Source organism: Quercus lobata, chromosome 10, assembly GCF_001633185.2.
Source record: "Quercus lobata isolate SW786 chromosome 10, ValleyOak3.0 Primary Assembly, whole genome shotgun sequence".
NCBI lineage: Eukaryota > Viridiplantae > Streptophyta > Magnoliopsida > Fagales > Fagaceae > Quercus > Quercus lobata.
This window is the reverse complement of record NC_044913.1, coordinates 4716553-4740258: the sequence shown is the minus strand read 5'-3', so window position 1 is coordinate 4740258 and position 23706 is coordinate 4716553. Positions and strand designations below refer to the sequence as shown.

The 23706-nt window shown below is 35.2% G+C and overlaps 3 protein-coding genes across 12 annotated transcripts; all 3 read right to left on the bottom strand.

Annotated features, from left to right (window-relative positions):
• Positions 1-394: 394 nt before the first annotated feature.
• On the bottom strand, positions 395-4949 carry LOC115965431 (3-oxoacyl-[acyl-carrier-protein] reductase, chloroplastic-like). Of its 3 annotated transcripts, none has more exons than XM_031084657.1 (11): positions 4664-4949; positions 4419-4561; positions 3079-3132; positions 2688-2768; positions 2559-2604; positions 2396-2490; positions 2272-2304; positions 1603-1737; positions 1338-1431; positions 731-813; positions 395-637 (listed from the first exon to the last, which is right to left on the bottom strand). In XM_031084657.1, the coding sequence occupies exons 1-11, from the start codon at positions 4821-4823 to the stop codon at positions 605-607; spliced, it is 957 nt and encodes a 318-aa protein (XP_030940517.1). In that variant the 5' UTR covers positions 4824-4949; the 3' UTR covers positions 395-604. The 3 variants fall into 3 exon arrangements, with proteins under 3 accessions (XP_030940517.1, XP_030940519.1, XP_030940518.1); XM_031084659.1 differs by having other exon boundaries at positions 4424-4561; positions 4889-4946; XM_031084658.1 differs by having other exon boundaries at positions 4424-4561; positions 4664-4754.
• Positions 4950-5577: 628 nt separating this feature from the next.
• On the bottom strand, positions 5578-11853 carry LOC115965430 (transcription factor GTE10-like). 8 transcript variants are annotated; one of them, XM_031084650.1, is made up of 12 exons: positions 11655-11853; positions 11358-11429; positions 9608-11039; positions 9477-9525; positions 9216-9374; positions 7557-7630; positions 7372-7441; positions 7175-7255; positions 6977-7095; positions 6795-6861; positions 6537-6667; positions 5578-6456 (listed from the first exon to the last, which is right to left on the bottom strand). In XM_031084650.1, exons 3-12 carry the CDS (start codon positions 10943-10945, stop codon positions 6184-6186), a joined length of 2361 nt encoding a protein of 786 aa, XP_030940510.1. In that variant the 5' UTR covers positions 10946-11039; positions 11358-11429; positions 11655-11853; the 3' UTR covers positions 5578-6183. The 8 variants fall into 8 exon arrangements, with proteins under 8 accessions (XP_030940510.1, XP_030940508.1, XP_030940515.1 ...); XM_031084648.1 differs by having other exon boundaries at positions 9608-11429; XM_031084655.1 differs by having other exon boundaries at positions 9336-9374; positions 9608-11429.
• Positions 11854-17477: 5624 nt separating this feature from the next.
• Positions 17478-18758, bottom strand: LOC115965341. Its single transcript, XM_031084536.1, has one exon. The coding sequence runs from the start codon at positions 18698-18700 to the stop codon at positions 17774-17776; it is 927 nt and encodes a 308-aa protein (XP_030940396.1). The 5' UTR covers positions 18701-18758; the 3' UTR covers positions 17478-17773.
• Positions 18759-23706: the final 4948 nt, after the last annotated feature.

Genomic DNA, 23706 nt, shown 5'->3' with positions numbered 1-23706 from the left:
ATTCAGGAAGGCCCAATTTCATTTGTTCAGATTTAAGTGAATCACAACAACCTTGTAAATCTTAGCTTCTGCATGACACTGCAATCTTAAAACTTTCATCTTTGGAATTTTTTGTGCTAGTGAGTCCGACCCATCGGGTTGCAAATAAGAAAAATTTACAAACAGATGTTGGTCTTGGCCCACCAATTCAATGCATATGAGGTATTTTCTGCATGCATGCCTTTTACAATGTGAGCCTCACACATTTGTGAGATCCACTTGTTATGAGAGGCCCTTTGCATACGATGGATGAGTTGATTACTGTGCATATCATGCAATTGTAACAAAACCCATTTAATACTAATAATGAGCCTCTACCTCTTCAGATTTGATTATTGTGTCAGAAGCATGATTGAACACAGGTATTAAGTACCAACCTTAAATTAGGGGATAAAAATCAACATTTCCTATACTTCAATTATATAATTCAAACACAAAACCTTGTTTCTGCTTAATAATTACTGCTACAACCAAAAACTATATTTATAATGAAAATTGATAAAGAGCCTTTTCAGTCAGTTTTCCTGTAAGATGAAGCTGGGCAAAGGTCTTGGGACAAAGCTGTCTACATCACCATTCCTCCATCAATGGTAAAGACCTGCAATAAAGCAATACAAGCATTAGAACCCCTAAACTGGAGTAAAATGTTCAATGGTGGCCAAGAGAGAAAATATCATTTGCTAAACAATACCTGCCCAGTAATGTAACTGGCAGCTGGATTAAGAGCCAGGAATTCCACTAGTCCTGCAACTTCTTCAGGTTGGCCATATCGCCCTGCTAGGACAGTTAAAATTTTAGATAAGCAAGCATAGTACTAAGATCTGAAGCATTTCAATTTCACATAAATGATTAAATACAATAGTAAAATCAACAAAGCACAATCATCTTATAGGATCTTGCTTCAATTATCAAATGCAGAACAGCAGAAACATGTGAAACTCTTATCCTGACCCAACACCGCGCCCCCGCGCCCCCCCCCCCCCCCCCCCCCCCCCCCCCCCCCCTCTCTTCTGTAGGAAATTCTTCTGTAGTATTAATTGAACCTCCATGTTAAAATTTGCCAACTGACTGAACTAAAATCAATGGACGACTGGGGCAAATCTGAAGGGTATGAGCTACAGGCTTTATCAATGAAATCACATCATAGTTGTTCCATTGCTTATAATTTTTCTCTCATAAATAATTCTTAAGGAATTACAATAGATTTCATAATAATGCTCAAACAAAAGTAGTGATAATGCAATTTTAATGATAAAGCAATACCACCATTAACCTTAAGAAGTTATCTTTCATCTCACCTAAGGGGATGGTCTCCAAAATTTTCTTCTCTATGTCTTCTCCAAGCTTGGCAGTCATATCAGAGGAAATAAACCCAGGAGCCACAGCATTAACCTACAGAAAGAGAAATTTTTCTTAGTTGCAATAGTCAAGTATATGCAACATAATCCTGTGAATAAATGCCAACTAAAAGAATAAATTATACTTGAACAGGAAGTAGCATTGGAACTTTCTTGGAGTATATCTTGTAATTCAAACATAAAGGTATTCATCCTAGATACTTACATTGATATTCCTGCTTGCATATTCCTTTGCAACACTCTTTGTAAACCCAATTACTCCAGCTTTTGCGGCACTGTAGTTAGCTTGTCCAGCATTGCCAACCAGACCAACAACAGATGCTATATTGATTATTCTTCCCTGAAAACAAAGAGCAGAATGCAAAGGATGTAGAATCAAAAGAAGAATGGCCTGGACATATAATTTCAAGTAAAAAGTATAATTACTCAGACAAATAAATTTCAACTGCATTTGTCTATGAGAAAAGTCAAAATTATGTTGATTGAGCTGAAGCCTAATTTAAATGCATGAATCACCAGATGAGGCTTTTAGTCTTGGTTTTTTCTTCTTCAGTGTTTGTTGTTGAAATGTGTAAACAAAGATTAGCCTTTTGTTTTTACCTATTCACAGTTACGAGGTACCTTACAAATGCTTGGCTTATGGGCTATGACCACATCTAGCTCCATCACCCCACTGAAGGGCCCGATTCCACCATTATCCCCACTACAACTTGATCTATACATATTGCATCTACAGGTGTACTTACTGTATTACAATTGTACCGTTTCAGAATATTATGAAGTTGTGGCACCCTATTGGTTTTACATCGTGCCAATTCATTTGTTTAGATCATTTGTCTCTATTGTCAAAACCAAAAGCGCAGATGATAAATACCTTTTTCTTTTTTATCATAATTTTGGCGGCAGCCTGCAAAAAGTATTAATAATGTAGGTCAAAAAACACAGAACCAAGCTTGAAAACACAAAAACGCTAGATAATCAGTCTCCTGAATACAAACCTGTGTGCAGAGAAATACACCAGTAAGATTCAGATCAATAACATCCTGCCATTGGGATTTTTTCATTCTCATCAATAATCCATCTCGTGTTATACCTGAAAGATTTGCCAAACAATTGGTGGAAATTACCAAAAAAGAAAAGAATAGCTGAAATAATATTAACCTGCATTATTTATCAAGACATCAACTGTTCCCCAAGCATCAACCGCCTGTAAATATGAGAGTTGAGTGACATTGCAATGCAAACAGTAATTGAAAGGTATTTCCATCACTGTAAAGTGCATTTTCTTACAATTTTAATCATCGATTCCACATCTTCTTCTTTTGAAACATCAGCCCCAAAAGTAAGAGCCTGACCACCACATGCCACTATCTGCAAGAAAAGACAAGCATTCACTCTCTTGTGTAATCTCATGACTGAGTAACAACTTGGTGTAGTGGTGTAGCCACTTATTATTTATAAGCACAATTTTATTCTTAAAGAATGATATAATGGAACACTTACAATAAATAATCTCACATATCCAGATCACTGAAGCAGCAGTAAGTACACACAGCCACAAACCAAGGTGGCTGGAACTTATAAGCAATCAAAGATTGAGACAGAAAACCAAGAAATATATATATAGACACACACAAAGAACGAAAGAGAAACACAAACAGAAACAGAAAAGAGAGCACACCTCCTTTGAAACTTCTTCAGCCTCCTTTGATGACCTTGAATAGTTTACGAGGACCTGTAACATGACGGAATTTAAACGTACAAGAGATATTCACCACTACAACTATTATACAGCTTGACAATGAGCATGATTGACCACCTTCACCCATAAACCCAACCTTTATTATAACTAGCAAGTAGTAACAATCCAAAAGCCAAACACATTTGAGATACCAAGTACCTTGTTCAGATTGAAGCTTTAGAAGCATAATATTCAAACAAATGGACATATATACTGATTAGAATAAAGCAATACATGAAACATTCTCATCATTTCATATGCTCTATTCAGATAAAATAAATCAACATACGATGATGACGGAATTCCCATGGATATGCTTCTTGGCATGCAACAGTGTAACTCAAAGATGTGGTAAAAGCATAAAATCCAGTAATTAAAGGTAATCCACATAAAATCGCCTACCTTACTTTTCTAAAGAACATGTGTTAGACATATCAAAGCCCATTCTAATTGGTCTAGATTCAATATACTAAGAGCTACTTGTAGTGCAGGTAAAATGACCCTATGATTAGCAGCCTAGGTTTAGTCCTACTCTATGAAGCATGGATATTGACACTAACATGAGACAAGACATGGTGACACGTCAATTCTTAAAAAATTAGGACACGGCATGGTGGGATACCGCAATTAATTAATTAATATATTTAGTTATATATATTTATTTATATTCAAATTTTATGTTTATTTATAGATTCTCAATTTTCAAAATAAAATAACAACTATCAAATTCTTTAAAAACATATTTAAAATTAAAAGAATAATTTTTCAATAAAAAATAATTTCTTTCTCCCAACATGACGAGGACACACATGCAGAAGTGTCCTTGACACAGACTCATGTTAGACACGGACACGTTTGGGGTTTTGAAGTGTCCATGCTTCTTAGGTCCTATAATTATATATAATATATATATATATATATATATATACCCCAATGGACTCATTGTAACACACAATTCTATAGTAAAGTTGTAAAGACTTAGCAACTAAGGCTTTCTACATAAATTCGTTTTCTCTTCTCTGTCTCAATCCCAATTCCAACAACAAATTCTAACATAATATTAGATAGAGATAAGTCTCACCCTTTTTTCTAACATGCTTCCAAACTTTGTATTGCAAAAAAATCAAAACTCAAACTTTACCAGTAATTATACTTTCTTCCACTGAATTACACACATTCACTTTTTCTATACCATCAAAATGATACATGTTTAGAATTAGAGGTGAAATATGTTCAGTAGTTGTGGTTTCTGAGAGAGAGAGAGAGAGAGAGAGAGAGACCTTACAAGGAGCTTTTCCAAGAGACAAAGCAATGGCCTTGCCGATACCTCTAGAAGCTCCGGTGACAATAACAACCGGAGATTCCACATTCCGTTCGACACCTACACTCGATTCCTCTACCGCCGCAACTTGAGCTCTAACACCTGTGAATTTAACCAAAACCTTATCAGCAATTGAGTCATACACACAATTATAATGATAGAGCAATTGAGTTTGCGACACGGAAATTCAAAACTATGTAAGACCAGAGGAAGTTGTTGCGAATGGGAAGGTATGGAGGATATGAGGCGATCGGAGAGAGGCGGAGAGTGGAGGCCGGAGGCTACGGAGGTGAGAGAATCGGCGGACGGAGGAGGAAGAGAGTTTCGCCGTGGAATTGAAGGCCATCGAAAAAGTGGCCGCCATTGAGAATCTGAGAAAGCTAAGTATAGTCGCCAGAGATAGAGAGAGAGAGAGAGAGAGTTGCTCACAGTGCAGGCAAGTTTTTCTTGTTCTTCTGAATACAAGTCATGCTGGAGCTCATGTTTATAAACTCAATTTTATATATATGTTCTAAGCTTATTGGTTGATTAGCTTTTATTTTTGATTAATTTATTCTTTTTTACTGAGCAATCTTATTCCCGAGTTTATTCAAGCACCTTATTATGATTAAGCTCAACTTGTTTATGGATCAAGAATAACATTGGACTACCTCTCAAAAAAAAAAAAAAAAAAAAAAGAATAACATTGGACTTGAGCTTGACTCATTTTCTACATATAGACAAATAGGAACAAACTTTTTCCCCAATTCGAACCCAATCTCCTACTCAAACATCTATTTTTTATTTTAAATTTAGACATTTTATTCTTTTATTAATTTTTAAATATTCTTTCTTTATTCATATTTAATCTTCCTCCTTTGTATCCTTTGTATGTATGTTTGTGTATGAGATAGTGAGAAATTCAAAAAATTATATGTGATTTGTATCTCTCTGTAACACTTCTCTCTCTCTCTCTCTCTCTCTCACTAATTCTATTTTAGGAATAATTTGATAGTGGAGGGATTTAAACTCAAGCCATTTCTATTTGAAACACAAGAAAGTACCAATTATAGCATAAAAAGCTATAAGACGAGTCTTAAGCGTACATTTGATAGAAGCATCAGAAGCAAGACATCATATGTTTAGGTTTTTCTTCAATTCAACTTGAGCACTTTTCAATAGGCAATTAAGAATTGGTACAAAGCGTCCACAAGGAGTCTGGTCCCCCTCTTTGGATTCCCCAGCCAAAATGCTCGGGCGATTTAAGGAAGAAACTAAAAAAACATGAAAAAAAACAAAATGCCATTTGTCTCAGCTTTTGAACATTTTACAATTGGAACTGGACCTCTACGGCTCTACCTTCACTAAAATTTAACACCACTAACTACATATATGAATTTCATTTTTACAAACAAAAATTGAATATCCTGATTGATACATCTCTTCCATCAAAAACCCACAGCACATCCCACCATGGGTGACAAAGTAATCATATGCCAATAATTCACACCTCATCCCAATCCAAAACCAAAAATTTATCTTAAAGAACCCAAACCCAAACCCCATTCCAAACCCATGGTTGTTGATCATGCTTCTTCCGTTTCATCTTGAAGCACACAATCAAATTGGCCCCTAAGCCAAAACAATGTAAATGGAGATCCAAGGTGCATGGCCAATGTTCCACAAGATCACCATTTTCAATTCTTGCTCCTCAATTAGTACCACTATTTGAAGAAATTAGTTAGTTAATCAATTTCTCCTTCCTCAACATCATCTGTTGGTTCTGGAGCACTCTTGGGCGGTTCAACTTCTTCTTCATCATCCTCATCATCTGCCTTCATGTATAGTCCAAGTTGTTCCAGAGGGTTCCCCGGCAGTTTGAAGTTATACACATCTTGAGACAAGTCTAAGATTGTCTCTTCTCTAAAACTTGGTGCATCTTCATTATGTGAAGCCCTAAGCATTTCTAGATCTTCCAAAAAGTGACTGTTCTCATTGATTTCAACAGTCTTCTCCATCTGCAAAAAGCCAGAAATTTTCTAAAAGCATTCAAGGAAAAGTTGAAGTTCACTTCTACCACAAGGGCTGTACATCTTACCTTTAACAACGCCTGACGTGCAGCTTCTCTGTCCAGCTCCCTCTTCCTTTTGGCTTCAGCTGCAGCTTCTGCTTCGGCCTTCCTTCGAAACTCTTCAGCAGCCTTGGCCTCTGCTTGCAACCGTGCTTTTTCTAATGACAAAATATAAAGCAAAAATCAAAATCTAGTATGGCTTAGTAACTGCTTAGGATAGGCTCAAGGCATACAAAAATGCACTGATCACACAGAAGTGAGGCTTCAAGATAAGCAGATGCTGACCTTCTTTCTGCCGCCTTTCAAGTTCCTCTCTCTCTAATCGGAGTTTTTCGGGATCCACCTTTTCACCCTGAACCCAGTATCACATGGTAAATAACAAGTAAAATAAAGTACGGAAGACAGTTTGTAACATACATCTAGCTTCTAGATTAATATAGGGTAACAATCCTATAGGAGCAACCAACCTTTTCAAGTGCCTTTTCTTGTGCTTTAAATATGGTGTCCACAAATCGACGCTTCAACAGAGCTGCACGATAAGCCTTGTCGTCGGGAGAGACTTGCCTCTTAGATGGAGCACTCTCCCCTATAATGTTACAGCATGAAGGGTGAGATGATGCCCCAAAACTAACAGCAGATAGTTTTCTGCATGATTTCATGCTTACCATCTTGATGGCCATCTGCCTCAGCAGAAATTGGCTTGGACTGGGAGTCCTGCTCAACTAGCCCCATCCCATCTATTGAATCTGTACAAGAAATAGGCCATCAAGCTTCAGCACATTCACTATTCTAAAAAGAAGACGAATGCCACCATGTCATAATTGAAGCACATCCCATGTTACTATATAACCTAAAGACTCACTGTTTTCAATTTCTGCGTCATCAGGATCACTTTCTTTCTGATATAGATTTGATCCAGAACCCAAGTTTTCCTGCCACAGGAGATGAGAAAATTCTCAATGTGAGAGAGATAGAGAGAGAGAGAGAGAGATAAAATTTCAATCAGCAGAATGCTCATATGAATTTTTCCAAGATATTATAACATACCTTAATAGCACTAACAGGAGCTGAAGCTTTAACAGCATCAGGTTCACTCCCAGAAGAACTGCCTGAATCTGAATCTGTAAAAAAGATAGCATACAAGATTTCAAAAAAAAAAAAAAAAAAAGGAGCATCACATGTTAAACTAAAATAATAACAAGTTATAGAACAATCATTCCAACTAAAAGCACAATTACATAAAGGCCTATATAAATTTTCATAAGCCCACTTCGGAAGATAGTTGATGAGCAGCAGCTGAAACTTATAAGTCATTACCAGTATAAATGGCCATTCAATGCTCTCTTCCTCAGCTAAGAAATTTAATTCCTGATATATATATATATATATATATATATTTTTTTTTTCCCCTTCTAAAGAGAATAAGTACAAATAAGCATAACCTAAGAGAGGGAAATTCTTAGCTTCACCCCCAGCCTACCCTGTAAGTCAAAAAGTCATCAAAAAGTTTTAGGAATTAAATGCACTGTTAACATCTAGACATCTTTAGGTCATGAAAATATATCCATTAGGACCTAGTCACATCAGCATGCAAATGCATTTCAAATTAAAATATGAAGTTTCTGTTCATTAAAAGTATATAAAACATCATTCATTCATTTCAAAACAAACGGGCCCTGGACCTTCAACAACAAAGTTGCTGACAAAGCACCCTCTGTAGGAGCTTCCAGTAAACAAAAGCCAATAACCACATTACATGCAGGGGAAATTTACAGGCCATATTAAATCTACAAGTAAAGCCTTTTCTTTGATAAGTCAAGTAAAGGCATTACATGGCCTAAAGAACCACAAAACCAAGCTCTAGGAAAACTAAGCCAGGGCAGAACTACCTGCAACCTTGGGGGGCCAACACTCCCCCCACCCCTCACGCCTTAAAAAAAAAAAAAAATTAAAAAAAAAAAAAAAAAAAAAACCCAATGGTCCTCTTAAAATAAGAATTTGAGAGAAATAATGAACTTTTCCATGATTTCATTTTACATTGAAAATTTTGCTCTTCTATCAGTTAGTGTTTTTGTTCATTTATGGTTTTGAAAACTTCATTGGTTCCATCGTAATTTTTTTTATTTACTTTGGTAGGCAATTTGGTAATTTATATTGAAAATAAATTTTTTAAGAATTTCACTATGGAGATGCATGATAATAGATGAATTTTATTATATGAAAGATCAAACTAGACATTAGAGTTTAAAAAATAATAACAGCTCTTAAAAAATTAGTAAAACATATATACATCTAGTAGCATAATGAAGAAATGAACTCCCAATTTAACAGTAACTAAATATATTTGATAAGGTGGAAAAACAGACTTCAACTTATCAAAGGCACAATAGGAAATGTTTATACAAAGAAAACCATAGGTTTCTTTCTTAGGTAAAGGAATGATTTCCAGCTTTTTTTTGAGAGGGGGGGGGGGGGGGGAATTTGGGAGGGGGTTGCAAATCTCAAATTTGGCAAGAGAAAAAAACGTTTCAAAGTGTGTATAAAAACTATGTACATAATATCTTCAAACATGCGTCTCTCAAATGAGAACTGATCTAAAATGGTTAGGCTTACAGGGAAATCCTCCACTCCACTCTCCAAATTTCAGTAAATTGAAAGCAAATTGTGAAACCAAAAAACAAATGAACACTACACAGAAACACGAACCACTGGATGAAGAGCCTGAATCACTACTGGAGCTACTTGAACTACTGCATTTACTGTTTCTATTTGCTGCATCTTTCTCTATCTCTACTGGAGGGTAACTTGAAACAGGAGGATCATTACCACCAACAATATCCACATCCTCGTCAACTGGGTCATTGCCTGAAAATATGAATGGAGTTAGAATTGATACTGCCATTGCCTGATGCACATTTTCAGCTGTTCGGTTATAAAGTTGAATAGAGAAAAAAAATAATAAATAACCTTTACATGGTTGTGTCGATGAATTGCTAATCCCTGACTCATTATTAAGCTGCATCAAGCAAAGCAAACAACTATCAGATAAAAGTTGCATAAACAAACAAGACAAATACAAGCAGGAAAGAAAGAAATACCTCCATTTCAGAAGGTTCGGCTTTCTGCTGGTTTTTCTGCTTCTCCAGCATGTAGTCATTTAAAAGCTTCCTTAGTGTGAACAGGGTATCATCACTGAGTTCATCAATACCAATTTCAATCTCATCCTCATCGGTTTGCTCATCACTATGTTGTCTCAAGAAATCAACAATATTTTCAGGCAACTCTGTCATCAAAGCCTGCAAATCTGCACCCACTTCCTGCCTCTGCTCAGCAGTCATTACCTGCTTTGGTTCAGCAGGCATTATCTGCCTATCAAGCTCTGACTTAACACTAGCATCATTCTGTGCCAGGCTTTTCTTCGTTTTAGCAGGTGGAATTTGAGTAGTAGTTTCACTTTCTATTAGAACGGGTTTTGATGAAGGCTGTGATTTCTCATCAGTCCTAACTGTAAGCTTCTTCTCAATAGTTCTCCATCTTGTTTCAAAAAATTTACTTAGTGCTTTGGCCATATGATGAACTTCATTTGTGGAAGGGTTGTAAGTCACAGCATTCGAGTAAGTAAGCCGCACATCTGCAGCAAAATCTGCTGGATTGGTATATTCACCTGAAGCCATCTTACTCTTAATTGTACCCAAATCCATTGGATGCTTAATGACAGTGAAATAATCCGGAATGTTCCACTTAACAACATCAACTGGTTCATTAAATGCCCAGGCAAACTGATGTGCCATCATACTCTCCAGCAATGTCTTACATCTTTCCATTAACGCATCATTGGAAGTGCTCGCTGGTGCAGCCCCTTTCACAGTTTCAAAACGCCCCGATGTACTCTTTTTCATACGGGAACCGTTACGTCCTGGAGGAGGCCGTTTCTTGCCATGTGGGGCGGCAACTTCAGATGGCCTCTGAAAAACATCTAGTGGAGGCCTCTTTTGCCCGTCACTACTGCTCCGGATATCACTAGACGGTGATAGTAAAATAGGATTTGCACTTATACTAGCAACTTTCCTCTGAAGAACCCGGATCTGTTCGAGTTCCATTTTCAACCTAAACTCTAAATCCTTCCTTTCAGTCCGCGACATCTTTGATATAGACATAACCTCCATGGGGATACCAAAATTATCATAACCATCAGCATTCAAGCTAATGCATTTCCTCTTAGGGGCATATGAATCCTCAGAAATCACATTTACACGTCCTGAGGTAGCAAACCCTTCAGATTCACCCATCGTCTCAACAACGGCATGACGGTAATCTGGAACAAAACCAGTGGAAAGCCCTTTAGAGTACTTCCTTGACTTCCCCATTACTTGCAAATGTGAAAACTGGGTCGATTCTTTCTGTCCAATGAACTCTATAGGAACAGTGGGTGCCATAAGATAAACCTCCAATAACTGCACATATCAACTGTGACAATAAGCAATGTCCCCCCCTCGACAAATCTTTCAGAAATTTCCCAGATATCCAAATCTGCCAAATAATGCCAAAACCTGAATCAAATTTAAGACAATCCCATCATTACCCAATTGGGTAATATCCCTTAATCCTCAGAAATGATCTCAAAAACAAAATTTTAGCCCAAAAGAGCTCAACTTGTTCAGTTCTCTTCAATAACATTCGAGCTCAAAAATAAATAATAGTATGCCAAATTTTAAACTTGTTTTTTCTTTTTCTTTTTTTTTGTTTAACAGTGTTCTTAATTCTCCAGCAAAACCAATCTCAAAATCCACTAAACGATAAATTACGATTGGGAACAAATCAACCCTAATCGTGACAAATTTCACAGACCCAATCCAAGCAATGCAAACCCCACAAAAACCCTAGAAAAATTTCCTCTTTTGGCAACTCTCGATCCCAAACCTACAACAAAAACAACAAATCCAATACTTCAAAAAAAAAAAATGGAAAGAAAAAAAAAATCAAAACAAAACCCTAGAACCCCTAAAAATGTAAACCCTAGATCCGAATTCAATTGCACCAACCACACAAACACAATGCGAACAAAAAATCACAAAAAGATTTAACACACACAAACAAACAAAAACCCTAGAATTTTGCTTCGCTAAAGAATCCAATTTTCAAAACCTGGATCTCTCTCGCTCGCGCCCGCGCGCAAGCAAAACAGCCGTTCCAAATTTCGGCCGACCACCACCACCACCACCGAAACCCTAGATTCCAAAAACCCCCAATTTTTTCTCTCTTCAGCCTCCTAAAAGCGAAAGCAAAAACACGAAGCGAAAGCGAAAAAGAGAGAGAGAAAGAGAGAGAGGAGAGAGGAAAAACTAAAATGCTATATTATGCGTGAGATCGCTAATTAGCTGGTACGCTTTATATAGGCACACGCGGACCTCGTTGGCCGCCGCAATTAAATCGATCCTAACCGTTAATTTCCCAAATCCAAATAGCATCGCACGGTTCCTATTCGGACGTTGTTTTAGCACGTGAGATTCAGATCTGACGGTGCTGTGTGGATCGTGTTGAATAAAAAATTAAAAAAAAAACTAAGAAACTCTGCGGATTAATTAATTATTGGTAATTAACGACCCAGGGCACACGCGCTCGATATGGAAACGCACGATACTCGCGATGTTATGGGACACGGTGTGGGTTTGGCGGTTGAGGAGGACACGTGTGGTGGTTTTTGACGCGAGTATAGTACTTTTCCGTTTAGTTGAGAGTGTGAGAAGGTATGTAAGATTTTGGCCGACCACATGTGTCGGTCTTGACTTTTTACCGCCACGTAATGCGGCAAGTGAATCTGCTTTTGTCCGTAGTTCACACGTGCTAGATTTCAACTTTACAGCTCAGAGATTATTATTACGGCGGTGGGTAAAAAATCTTTATTATAATCAAATTTTTTTTTTTTTACCTATTACCCAGAAAGGAAAAAAACAATTTCCTTCTAGAATGATGAAAGGCCAGCCCCTTCAGGCTTTCTTGTGGTTGTAGGCTTAATGGTCTTTTTTGGATCAGGCCCAATAGAGTGTAAATTTCTCCACAACCTACTCAAATTAGACATCAATAAGTAATCATATTTTCTTGTCAAGTGAGATTTCTGCAAAACATGTGTGTATATGTGGGCCAGATTGATGAAATACAAGCCCAATTTGGGTTTCTTATGGTCGTAGGCTTAATGGAAAGCTTTTAGGTTGATGAATTACTTTTTATGAGGCCCAATGGGTATAGATTTCTCTCTCTCTCTCTCTCTCTCTCTCTCTCTCTCTCTCTCTTTTTGACAAATCAATAGTTACAATAGAGGAGATGAGATTAAATTTTGAATGTTTCAATAAGAAACACCATAATGTGTCAATTGAGTTACAAGATTCATGTTGTTGGTATAAATTTCTCCTTATTTGTACTCTAACGTATTCAACATTAGAAATAATATATACTCTTATTTTCTATTAAAGTGAGAGAGAAAGAACTTTGGTAATTTTAAAATTTTATGGCATCTTGTGGGTGAGACTTAATTATAAGTTACAAGTGCAAACGTATATATATGTGTGTGTGTCTTAAATTAATCTTTGTCATTGAATAAGGAACTTGGATTCAAATCTAGTTTACACCCAAAATTTATTGGTGTTTTCATCTAATGTAAAGATTTTTTTTTTTTTTTTGGCGGAGTAGACCTCATAAATTCAAATTCAATCATATCCAATATATATATACTTCTTCACAAAGGAAAGAAAAAATGCAATCACTATGAGATTTTTTTTTCTCTACTGTATCATAATCATCATTTATCAGTCAAAGAGAAGGGGGGAGGAGAAGGGAGTTGACTTTTCCTCACTTATAATTTTTTTTTAAAGGTTTGTTTTTTTTTTTTTTTAAATAAAAAAAAATCTAATTGAAGTTAATATTACCCTATATTTTATATTGGTTTAGTATTTTTTTTTTTTTACATTTATATATATTTTAAATTGTATTTTTTATTAAATTTATTTTAAAGATTTTTTCCTCACTTATAGATTAAAGATATAATAAAAATTACACATTAACCAAACACCAAATCTCTCATCTCATTTCTCTCCATCTCTACCTCTCTATCTCTCTCCCTCTTTGCCACCCTAAGAACACTACCAAAACCACCCCATCTCTTACAAAGGTTAATTGACAAGTTTAACTTATTTGGATTCCTCTCACTTTCACTTGTAGTCTTTCTGTCGAAGCCTTCGTCTCAAGACCACATTTCAAGACTTAAGGCAATACTGGTTAATTAATCAAACTGCCATAACAGCCCAATCGAGTTTATTATGGGTGTGTTTGGATAGAACTTATTTTGCTGAAACTGAAAACTGAAAACTGAAAACACTGTAGCAAAATAATTTTTAAATGTGTGAATAGTGCTGTGGGACCCATTTTTAATGAAAAAATTGATAAAAAATGAAATTTGTGGGTCCGTGAACAGTGCATATATGCACTGTTCACTGCAGAAAGTAACCGCAAAGTCAACATTTGCGGTTACTGTTCATTGAACAGTAACCGCAAAACTCCAACACGCGTGAAAACCAAAAAAAAAAAAAAAAAAAAGGACAAAAACGCAAAACAGAAAACGCAAAGCAGAAAAAGCTGAATACAAACATACACTATGTCACTCAAAGCCCAACACATATAAACACTTCTATAGGAACAGCTAGCATAATCCATTTTAGGGTGTATTAGATGGAGTTAGGACTTGGAATTAAGGGGGACGGCTCTGTTGTTCGCTATGTGCAGTGGCTCTAACCTTTATCTCTACTACTTTACTGCTAAGGATTTTTGTTTAGAACTTCTTAAAAGACCATGTTTGTTTTTGGTAAAATATGTTGATTGAGTTTTACTTTTTTTAGTTTTATTATTGGTAATTTTTTTTGTTAGGTAATTTTTTTTTGAGCTTGTATATTTTGTCTTATATTTAATCTATTAATTTTTTATGGCCTTTAAAAGGTGGAAAATGCTAAAACTACAAAATTTTTACAAATTGCTAATATAGTGAGTAGTTATTGGTAAGTAAAAAGAGATGCAAGTATGCGAACCAATAAAAATTTGCCACCTCAATAGTTTGTAAAAATGTTGCAAAAAACTTTGTGGCTATAACATTACTCTTAAAAGAATTGATGATATTGCTAAGGAGGCAAAGTGTAATTTTATTGAACAAAATTACTAAAATTAATATCTATTAATTAATACTAATATTTTTAAAAAAATAAATTTAGGGGGGAATCCATATATAGCGGCAGTTTTAACAACTGGGATAGACATTTTTTTTATATTTTTTTTGGTAGTGCAACAACAATGCTCATCGACAACTTAGGGCTTCAAGAGTGGCAGCTGAAAGGTTTATGTGTGGTAGTTGAGTAGGGCTTTAGAAGGCAAATTAAGCAAGGTGATTGTAATTTTGATGAAAGATGGTGAATAAGTGCTAGTTATTTGGTTTGGGAGGTTTGCATGTGGTGATTTGGGGGTAGCCGAATGTTTTGCGAGTTCAATTTGGATTTGTAGTGTTTATGGGTTTCGTCAAGAGTGATTAGAGTATATTTTGTGATATGGGTACACTTTTTCTGGTTTTCATCATTGATGGAGCTCCACTTTAGCGATTTCTTTATATTCAAAATCTTAGGTGTTAGTGTGGCTTTTTATTTAAATGATTTTATAAACAGTGTAGTTTTTAATGGCTAATGATTGTTTATGGACGGAAAGATGAATTTGGCAACAAATATGAACTTTAGGAACAAAAAAATATCACAAAATAAAACTTTAGGAACAAAAATAACAATTAATTAACTCAAGTTTAAACTGTACTTTACAACTAAAACCAATTTATAATAGAAACAATAAGATTATAAACTAACTTGGCTCACTCTAGAAAGTGTTTATCATTCAATATCTTATACATTAAGAATATAATATGATGATGATGATGATATTGAGGATGAATGGATGATAACTAATTAAGCTTAAGACATATATTATTAAGTTACCTAACAAAAGATAGGTATTTAAACCCATAATCCCACTTAAAAAATAAGGGTAAAATGACATATTCATGTCTTTCTATGTGTTTTTGGTCCTGTTTCATTTGACCTACCTGACTTTTCAAAGGATCCAAGGTCTAGAAAGATTCAAAAAATGACCTTCGAGAAAATGGCATTTCTAAATTCTTAAGAGTTCTTATTCCCTTTTTCTGTAATCGGTAGATCTAGCTAGAGAGGATTTGATTAAATTATTAAGGCATCACCCATCAAAGTTTGAACTATTTCAAAAGAATTGCTCTTTTAGAATTAGATCCAGACTAGGCTTAATTCGATTGGTACAAGCTCCCCCCACGTGGCATATTACGGATATGTTGGACCACAAAGAGTCCAATATATCAATCTACCTACACAACTTTTTGTAAAAGATACAAAACCCCTACCAATCTATTCACATTTTCTCCTTATTAGATTTTTATCTATATTATCATATACGTACTTCTAAATCATATTCATTTAAATATTTTGTACTAAACTCAATATTTTATTTATTTTTATATAAAATAAGATTGGATTGCACAAGCAATACATGTGCATGTTTCCATTGGCTACTATATATATAATTAATAAAGCACTCTTAGCTCAAATTAAATTACTGACTAATAGCTATTGATCTGTCAAGAGCTTTATAGCCCAAATGACATTTTTTTTATATTTTTAACGAAAACATCTAAGGTTCACTCCTCCCATATTGTAACTATCAAATTATAAATAAATAAATAACGATCAATCCCATATTGTTAGATTAATTAAAACATCATCTCATTTTTTTCTTTTCCCACCCCAACTATAAAATAAAGGATTTATTATAGTGAGTGTTGTGACAACACACATTCACCTTAGTATCAAGATTTTATGGTTAGAAATATTTTGTTATTGGGAAAAGTTAATGATAATTTAAAAGCATTTTTTTATAAGAGGGAGCAGTTTGAGTCTAGTGTCCAGTTGCACTAGACCCGTTGAGATAGTGACACGTATTCATTTTTAGACATGTGTCACAATCTGACTGGATCCAGTATACAAGAAGCACTAGACCTAATCCAGACCCTTTATAAAAATATGAAAAAAAATAATTAACTTTTTAGACAATTTTTTATATTTTCCATAAAAGTAGTATTAAAAAATGTCTATTAACTTTATTTGTTCACTCGAGGAGATACCATCTCGCCTACCAGGTGGTTGTCTATAATAAGAGGGTTTAACTAGTATTTATCCAATACTCACTATTTTTTTTTTCTCTATTCCTCACTTCTTTTTTAAGAAAATAATAAGAAAGAAAAAGAAAAGAAAATATTCGTTAATCCGTCACTAAGATCCGAATCCAAGAATCTCTCACAGAAAATCAAGGCATCAATACCATATTTGAAACTAAGATTATAAGCTAAGATAGTAAGATAATATATACCATTTATGGGGAAAGGTAAAAAAGGGTTGAAGAGAGAGAACAATGCTCATGCAGCTACGTGGTGCAATAGAGATTGAGATAGAAGAGAGTTGAAGAACAAACATGGTAAAAGCAAAGTGATCATACCTATCACCTCACCACTTCACCAGCCAATTAGCCAACAAAAGATTATTCAAAAGATCTCAATATATTAGTATTACACACCCAACTTCTCTCATCCACCTGTCCCTAGTAGGCACACATGTACTCATCTCTCTTATTCCCAATCTCCCCTACAAAATCTACCATTCCTTCTTTGCTATTTAACTATATTCTCTCTCTCTATCTCTGCGCAAAAACTAACTTTCCAAACTATTAGAACCCAATGAAAACTAGTCCCCTCTGGCCCTATCTACACCATAACTTAAGTCCCTTTATATAGTTTTAATGTGATTTCAATATAGGTCACAAATCACAATATATAATATAATACCAAATGACAGAGAACAAAGGTACTATAAAATTACATGAGGGAATTAGTTTTTAAATTCACTACTGAACAAAAAAAGAGTCATACACTCATACAGATTAACACACAACAAAACACCCCTGTAATGGCTAGGTATTAAGAGACAAGAACGTGGAAGAACAGTAAAAAGTTGAACAAAAAAAGAAGATACATCATCATCGACAGCCCAAAAATATTCACATTTATGAAAAGAAAAAAAGAGTAATAAGGTACCATAGGTCCAAAGCTTAGTACTTGTTTTACATATATATATATGTTAATGATCAGAATCAGACGGCTTTTAGCGACCCAAAGAGAGGGCGGCCTTGACATCCAACTTCCATGCAAAACCACCACCGTCCATTCTCCACACATCACAAGGCAGTGTGATCGAGCTCCTCTCCTTCCCACACGTATCGTACTGGACCAGCCTCACCCTGCACGTGAACGACGTGTAGCTTAGCGTTCTCGCCATTATCTCTCTCAGACTCTCTTCCTTTATCACCAACCACACCGCCACCCCATGATGATCATGATCATCATGGCCCATCATCATCATCTTCCTGTAGGCCCCATTAGTCCACGTCACCCTCCCCAACCCATCAGATACAAACCCGGGACACGTGTCCCTCTCCAAACTCATCCTCCTCTCCTCATCTGTACTCCCTAGCTGCCCATCCACCGTCCACGTGTCATTCACACATTCCACGATCACACACGACCCCACCCCCATCACCACCGTCCGATCTGATGACCAAAACCCCACCTCCTGGTTGCTGTTATTGTTTTTCCCATCAAAGCTCAGCAACACGGGCAAGTTAGCCCTAGCTCCTGCTTCTTTCTTCTCCGCCGGAGGAGACAGCCTCGCCGGCGAGTCCTTCCGGTCAGGCGTCTCCGGCAACAAAGGCAGAGTCACCACCTCCGGCGAAGCCTTTCTCTTTTTACTATTGCACCGCTTATTACTACTACCATTACCACTGCTACTACTTCCACTACTATTACTACTAATAGCACTATTATTGCTTTTCACGTACTTCCTCTTCCCTCTCGCACCACTTTTCACGTACGCGTCAGCTTTCTCCGGCGAGGAACCGCCTGATGATCCAGCTCCGGCAGCCGGCTTCGGCGCTATTGGCCGGAACCTTAGCATTATCATATCCATCTTGGACATATCGTAAACCCCATTAGCACCATACCTCGCTATACAACAACCTCCTCTCCCATCCATCGTTCTCTCTCTGTCTGTGTCTTTTTGTCTCTTATCTTTCTCTAGCAAAAATGCAGCGTTTTTGAACTGGGTTTTGAGTTTGGAACTGGGACTAGAGGTATATTTATAGGGAGATGGGGTCGCGACACGTGTGATGTGGGATACGTGCGCTACAGTGGTTTGAACAGCGCAGAGTGGGATTGGTTCAGAGAGGCAACGTGGGCACTGTAGTGAGGGAAGAGTACAAGTGTAGAACTGGTGTGTGGGGTCTACAGACAGCTTGAGTTTCTTATTGGGCCCCACGTGGGGACCAATGGGAGAGCGAGAAGTGTCGGGTGCTAGACACAACAAAGGGGCACGTAAGCGTTTTTTTTTTTTTTGTGTGTGTCGGGCAATGTGTACTGTTGGGGTCATGGGGTGTAGTACTAGTAGTAGTAGGGTTTTGATTTCGAGAGGTAGTGTATGAATTTTTTGGGGTTCCAGAAGGTGGACACGTGGGCCAATTGAAGAGGGATTGTGATTGTGCCATGTGGAGGGTTTGATAGTAGATTTTTGATGTTTCGGACCGTTTGATTTTTCTATTTTTTTTTATAGAAAACTTTGGACCGTTGAATTGATTGGGATGAGAGAGGATTTTTTTCTCTTTGGTCTCCGTGATTGGGGAAAGGGAAAGTTATAAATAAAAAAAAAAAAAAAAAAAAGTGGTTCTTTACTTTTTTTTTTTTGGTTGAGGAAATGGGTCTTTACTCTTTATATAATGCCCTTAACTATCTTTATTTAATTTGGAGTACAGAAATAGCCTTTTGTTTGATATTAATTTTTAGCATGCCTTTGATGGTAATGGGTATTTTGGGATATGTTAGCCTTGCCTGGTCTAAAGTGGCAAGTAGTAGGAATTTCTGCTTGTTGAAAATTGGAATCAGCCTGTGAAATTGTGAGTCTACCTTGAGCCTCTAAAAGTCTAGAGTCAAAAAAAAAAAATTTAGTAAAAAAAAAATACTTATAAATAACTACTAATTTAACTAGTTGTCATATAAAAAAAAATGTTAGAAGTAGATCTAAATAAAAAATAATAAGAATTTGTCAATTCAGCGTGAATAACATTATTCATTTACAAAGGGAGATTAGCAACTTTTTTGGGGGGTATTGATCTAAGTGAGAGACAATATATTGCCAGCTGCAGGGCTACAAAGATAAGATCCCCCCATAAGTTAGTACAACTCTTGAAATGAACAATTTTAAAACAGTTTTCTTTTTTGTAGGTTTGCTGACTATCTTCAATATTTTGTTTGAATGTTGACCAGTACTATCCAAAATGCATATGCTTGGTCACACCAATTTTTTCTTTTTGCGTGATTCATATTTGGATGGGTCTGACAACACATGCAAATGAGTTTATGACATCCGATAAGATCGAAACGATAGTTGTTTTAGCATGTTTGCTCCAATAATGGTCAATCACTCGATGTTAACATCATTGTGTTATTCACAAGTGTGCATTCAGTTAATCATATCCACCATTATTTTTGTTGTTGATGTTGTTGTTCCAAAGATCATATATCAGATCAATCACTTGAACTCACTAGTCACTACAAAGCAGGATGTACAAAATAGGTTAAAATTTTTTGTAGTGATTATGATCTATTATTATTTACTACTACTAATTAGGGTTATAAACAAATTGAGTAGTTTTTTTGATATGTTAATTAATATCAAATATCATTATATATAATAGAAAGGAGAAAAAAGGGGCATTCGTCGAGGTAGACGGAGGCCTCCTCCATTGGCTACCCTAGCCAAAACTTGGACTACACTATTTCCAATAAAAGCTATGCATCCAAAAGAAATATTTTTAAAAATAAAAATACAAAACAAAAAGTTTTCATATTTCTTCAAACATCAATCCCATTTTTAAGAAGTACTGTCCTCTTGAACATTGAATTATCTGTGGAAAGAGTGAATAATTCAATAATTATAATGGAGAGGGGAAGTTAATTAATTTTAACCCTGAATGTCTTGGATTTAGCTTAGGAACAGGAGTTGGGTTAGAAAAGAAAATGCTTCTAATTGTGTCTATAATTGTTTGAAAGGAAAGAGTGAGTATTTTTTTTTTTTTTTTTTTTTGAAAAGAAAATTGTGAGTGATAATAGAATATAAAAAAGGCCGTAACAAAAATTCAAAAGAATCTTAGAGTTCAAAAGTTCAAAAGAATCAAAACATTTGAATATAGAATTGTTTCCAATAATGAAAGTTCACATATAATCAGAAGGGACCTTATCGACAAAATGACATCATGGGGCTGTGGACGTTATAGGAAGCATAAATTCTCTATTATATTATGGTAGTATAAATAAATATCTTATACGTATCTACATAAATAAAACACTTCTTAAACCTAAAATCAGCATCCCCAATAGTAGCTAGTGATCCACAAAAATCAGAAGATATGACTGATTTGAAGTCGTAGCAATTCAAATACAACAAGTCCCCTCTTAAATGGAGTTTCTTGTGAGACAACGATTCTTTCATACCATTTATTTTATTCATCATATATTATTATTATTATTCTTTTTTGGGTGATGCTGAGGTAACGGTTCCATTGACAGAATAAATTTCAGACTTCAAATGGAAAAAGAATGCACATAGATCCGTGAAGTGAAGGGGACTCAAAATGTTATGATTTTAGTTTCTTGGCATATTTCATGCCAAAATTTACATCTAATTGTTGAGTACTTAATTTCATTGTAGCATGTACATTTGTGGGTTAATTTCTAATGGGTTGAAGAGTTCAAAAGCTAAAGATTAGAGTTATAGTCTACAGAATCTCAGTTGAGTGAAATTGTAAGGGTCAAGCGAATTAAGCTTTTTCAAAATTAGTTGCACAAGCAACAATCTCGCCTCTCTCTCATCTCTCACCTTGGTTGAGTGAGATTGTCAAAACTTGAGATAAATTTGTTATTCCCTTTTTTGTTGTTCCTACCTTCATACCTCTATATATAACCCTCATTTCCCATGAAATTCTACACCCAATTCCCATATTGAAAAGTTAGAGAGAGACTCCTAAGACCCTAGAGCAAAAACACATCTCTTCTCTAAACATTTTCCCTCTTAAATTGCCAAATTGTATGAGAGGAGATTAAAATTAATAAACACAAAGAATCCTTTAAAGTTCTTGTCATTGTTTGGTGCTTGGGAATCATTGGAGCAATTCCAAAACCTGCAGGAGGCTTGGACTTACAATTGGCAGCTCAACTCACAAATCTGTTGACTAATAAGATGAAAAGATTTGAGGAATCAATTGTACTATAACTATTCTTATTTAGTGGACCATTTGGTGCTATAGGCCAAGGAAAGTTTTTTGCCTGATTTTGAGTTTTCTATGTATTTGGGTTGCTTGTATTGTGATTGGGATTTACTTTAATATTTTTATGTTCATGAATATGTCAAATGGCTAATCATTTAAATAATTGAACTTAATTTTGTAAATAGTTTAAAATTGGCATAAGCTGTAAAATCGGGGTCTAAAAGTTTTACTCTCACAAAACATAAGTGCATATGTTTGAATATGAAGGATGTACATTTGAATTTTTGATATGTTGAACATCTTATTTTGTAATATTAGATATAAATACAATAGTTTTATCATTTTCTTGGGTTGATATTACTTTAAAACTATTTATTTATTTTAACTATTTATTTATTTTAAGTTCGTATTAGAGTAGGTGATCATGAGTTTGAATTTGTATCTGCTTTACCAATTTATTTTCCATTTAAAAAGTTAAAAATTCTATACGTTGAGTCGCACTAATTAAGAAAGAGTCTATGTGAGAGAGAGTCTTAAAATATATATTACTAATAAATTCACAAATTTCTAATGGTTTAAAAACTTAGGACAATCAATAATTTATCATATGTATTGTTTCACATTTTGCAAATTTGTCTAAAGCAATAAGAAAATCCTGCAACCAAATGTATGTATGTATAGTATATACATACAAATGAGAGAGAGAGAGAGAGAGAGAGAGAGAGAGAGAGAGAGAGAGAGGAACTTCAAAAAAGAAAAGAAAACAACTAACATTGACCTAACCTTTTTTTTGGGTCTTAAATATGCCACAAATAAGAATATTTTGTCATAAAAAGGATATGCTTTGGTAGTTAAAGGAACATTATAGAAGCCGGGCCACAACAAAAATGTTGAATCGCGAATGTCATAATTCCTGTTTATCTTTTGGTAAGATACTAAGTTATGAGGCCATTAGTTTAAAGAAGCAATTGATGATAATAAGTTCCTTGCGGAACTTCTTGCTTGGAAACTTTTCTGTGATATGTTTTGGGTTTTTTATCAAATCCAATCTCAATGTAATTGCAGAGAGTTTTAAGGTGGATTGAAAGTGGTTGATGATTAATCAGATATTAAAAGAGCTTCAATTATCTCTTCTTCTTCTTTTTTTTGATAAAAAAAAAATCATAGGGCATTAGGGTTAATCAATAAAAAGAAAAAGAAGTAGGTATTATGTAGTTTGTAGAAAATTTCTTTAGCTGTATTTGATAGTTGTGGACCTGTGGTGTTCTACTTTTGGCTGTATTGCTATTTGTAGCTTAATTGTTTGCTTTTGTACTCTTGGTGTAATTATTCAATAATTGGAGGGTAATGTTTTCACAGTATGATAAAAAATTAGTAAAAATAATAATTATTATTATTATTTGGACCCAAATATTATTCGATAGCACTATCATGCATCAAAGCACATAAGAACTGTATATTCTTACCTAAAAAGAAACAAAGATTAAATTGGCAGGGTCCACAAAATTTTCGAGTTTCCAATAGAAAACCCTCAGGTCATAAACTCATAATATAGAATGGATTTGCTACACTTTCTTTTCGAAGTGGGGCTTCAATTTCCACACTCTATCCTGATATTGGCACAGATGGGGCTATGGGACTTTATGATGTTACCTTAATTTCATTAAGTTATCTCCCTCAAAAATTATATTATAAAGATACGCTTTTTAATTCCTTTGGTTGT

What these genes read in the sequence shown, in the direction of transcription:
- LOC115965431 (XM_031084657.1), bottom strand. Translation starts at nt 4,823, where the DNA reads ATGGCGGCCACTTTTTCGATGGCCTTCAATTCCACGGCGAAACTCTCT. An exon ending in CTGAAGAAGTTTCAAAGGAG is followed by an intron (nt 2,769 to 3,078) that starts GTGTGCTCTCTT and finishes CTTTTCTTGCAG; the next exon opens with ATAGTGGCATGTGGTGGTCA. An exon ending in TGTCTTGATAAATAATGCAG is followed by an intron (nt 2,491 to 2,558) that starts GTTAATATTATT and finishes CAAATCTTTCAG; the next exon opens with GTATAACACGAGATGGATTA.
- LOC115965430 (XM_031084649.1), bottom strand. Translation starts at nt 10,945, where the DNA reads ATGGCACCCACTGTTCCTATAGAGTTCATTGGACAGAAAGAATCGACC. An exon ending in TTCAGGCTCTTCATCCAGTG is followed by an intron (nt 7,631 to 9,215) that starts GTTCGTGTTTCT and finishes TCTTTTTTACAG; the next exon opens with ATTCAGATTCAGGCAGTTCT. An exon ending in TGAAAGGCGGCAGAAAGAAG is followed by an intron (nt 6,668 to 6,794) that starts GTCAGCATCTGC and finishes TTTTGTCATTAG; the next exon opens with AAAAAGCACGGTTGCAAGCA.
- LOC115965341 (XM_031084536.1), bottom strand. Translation starts at nt 18,700, where the DNA reads ATGGATGGGAGAGGAGGTTGTTGTATAGCGAGGTATGGTGCTAATGGG.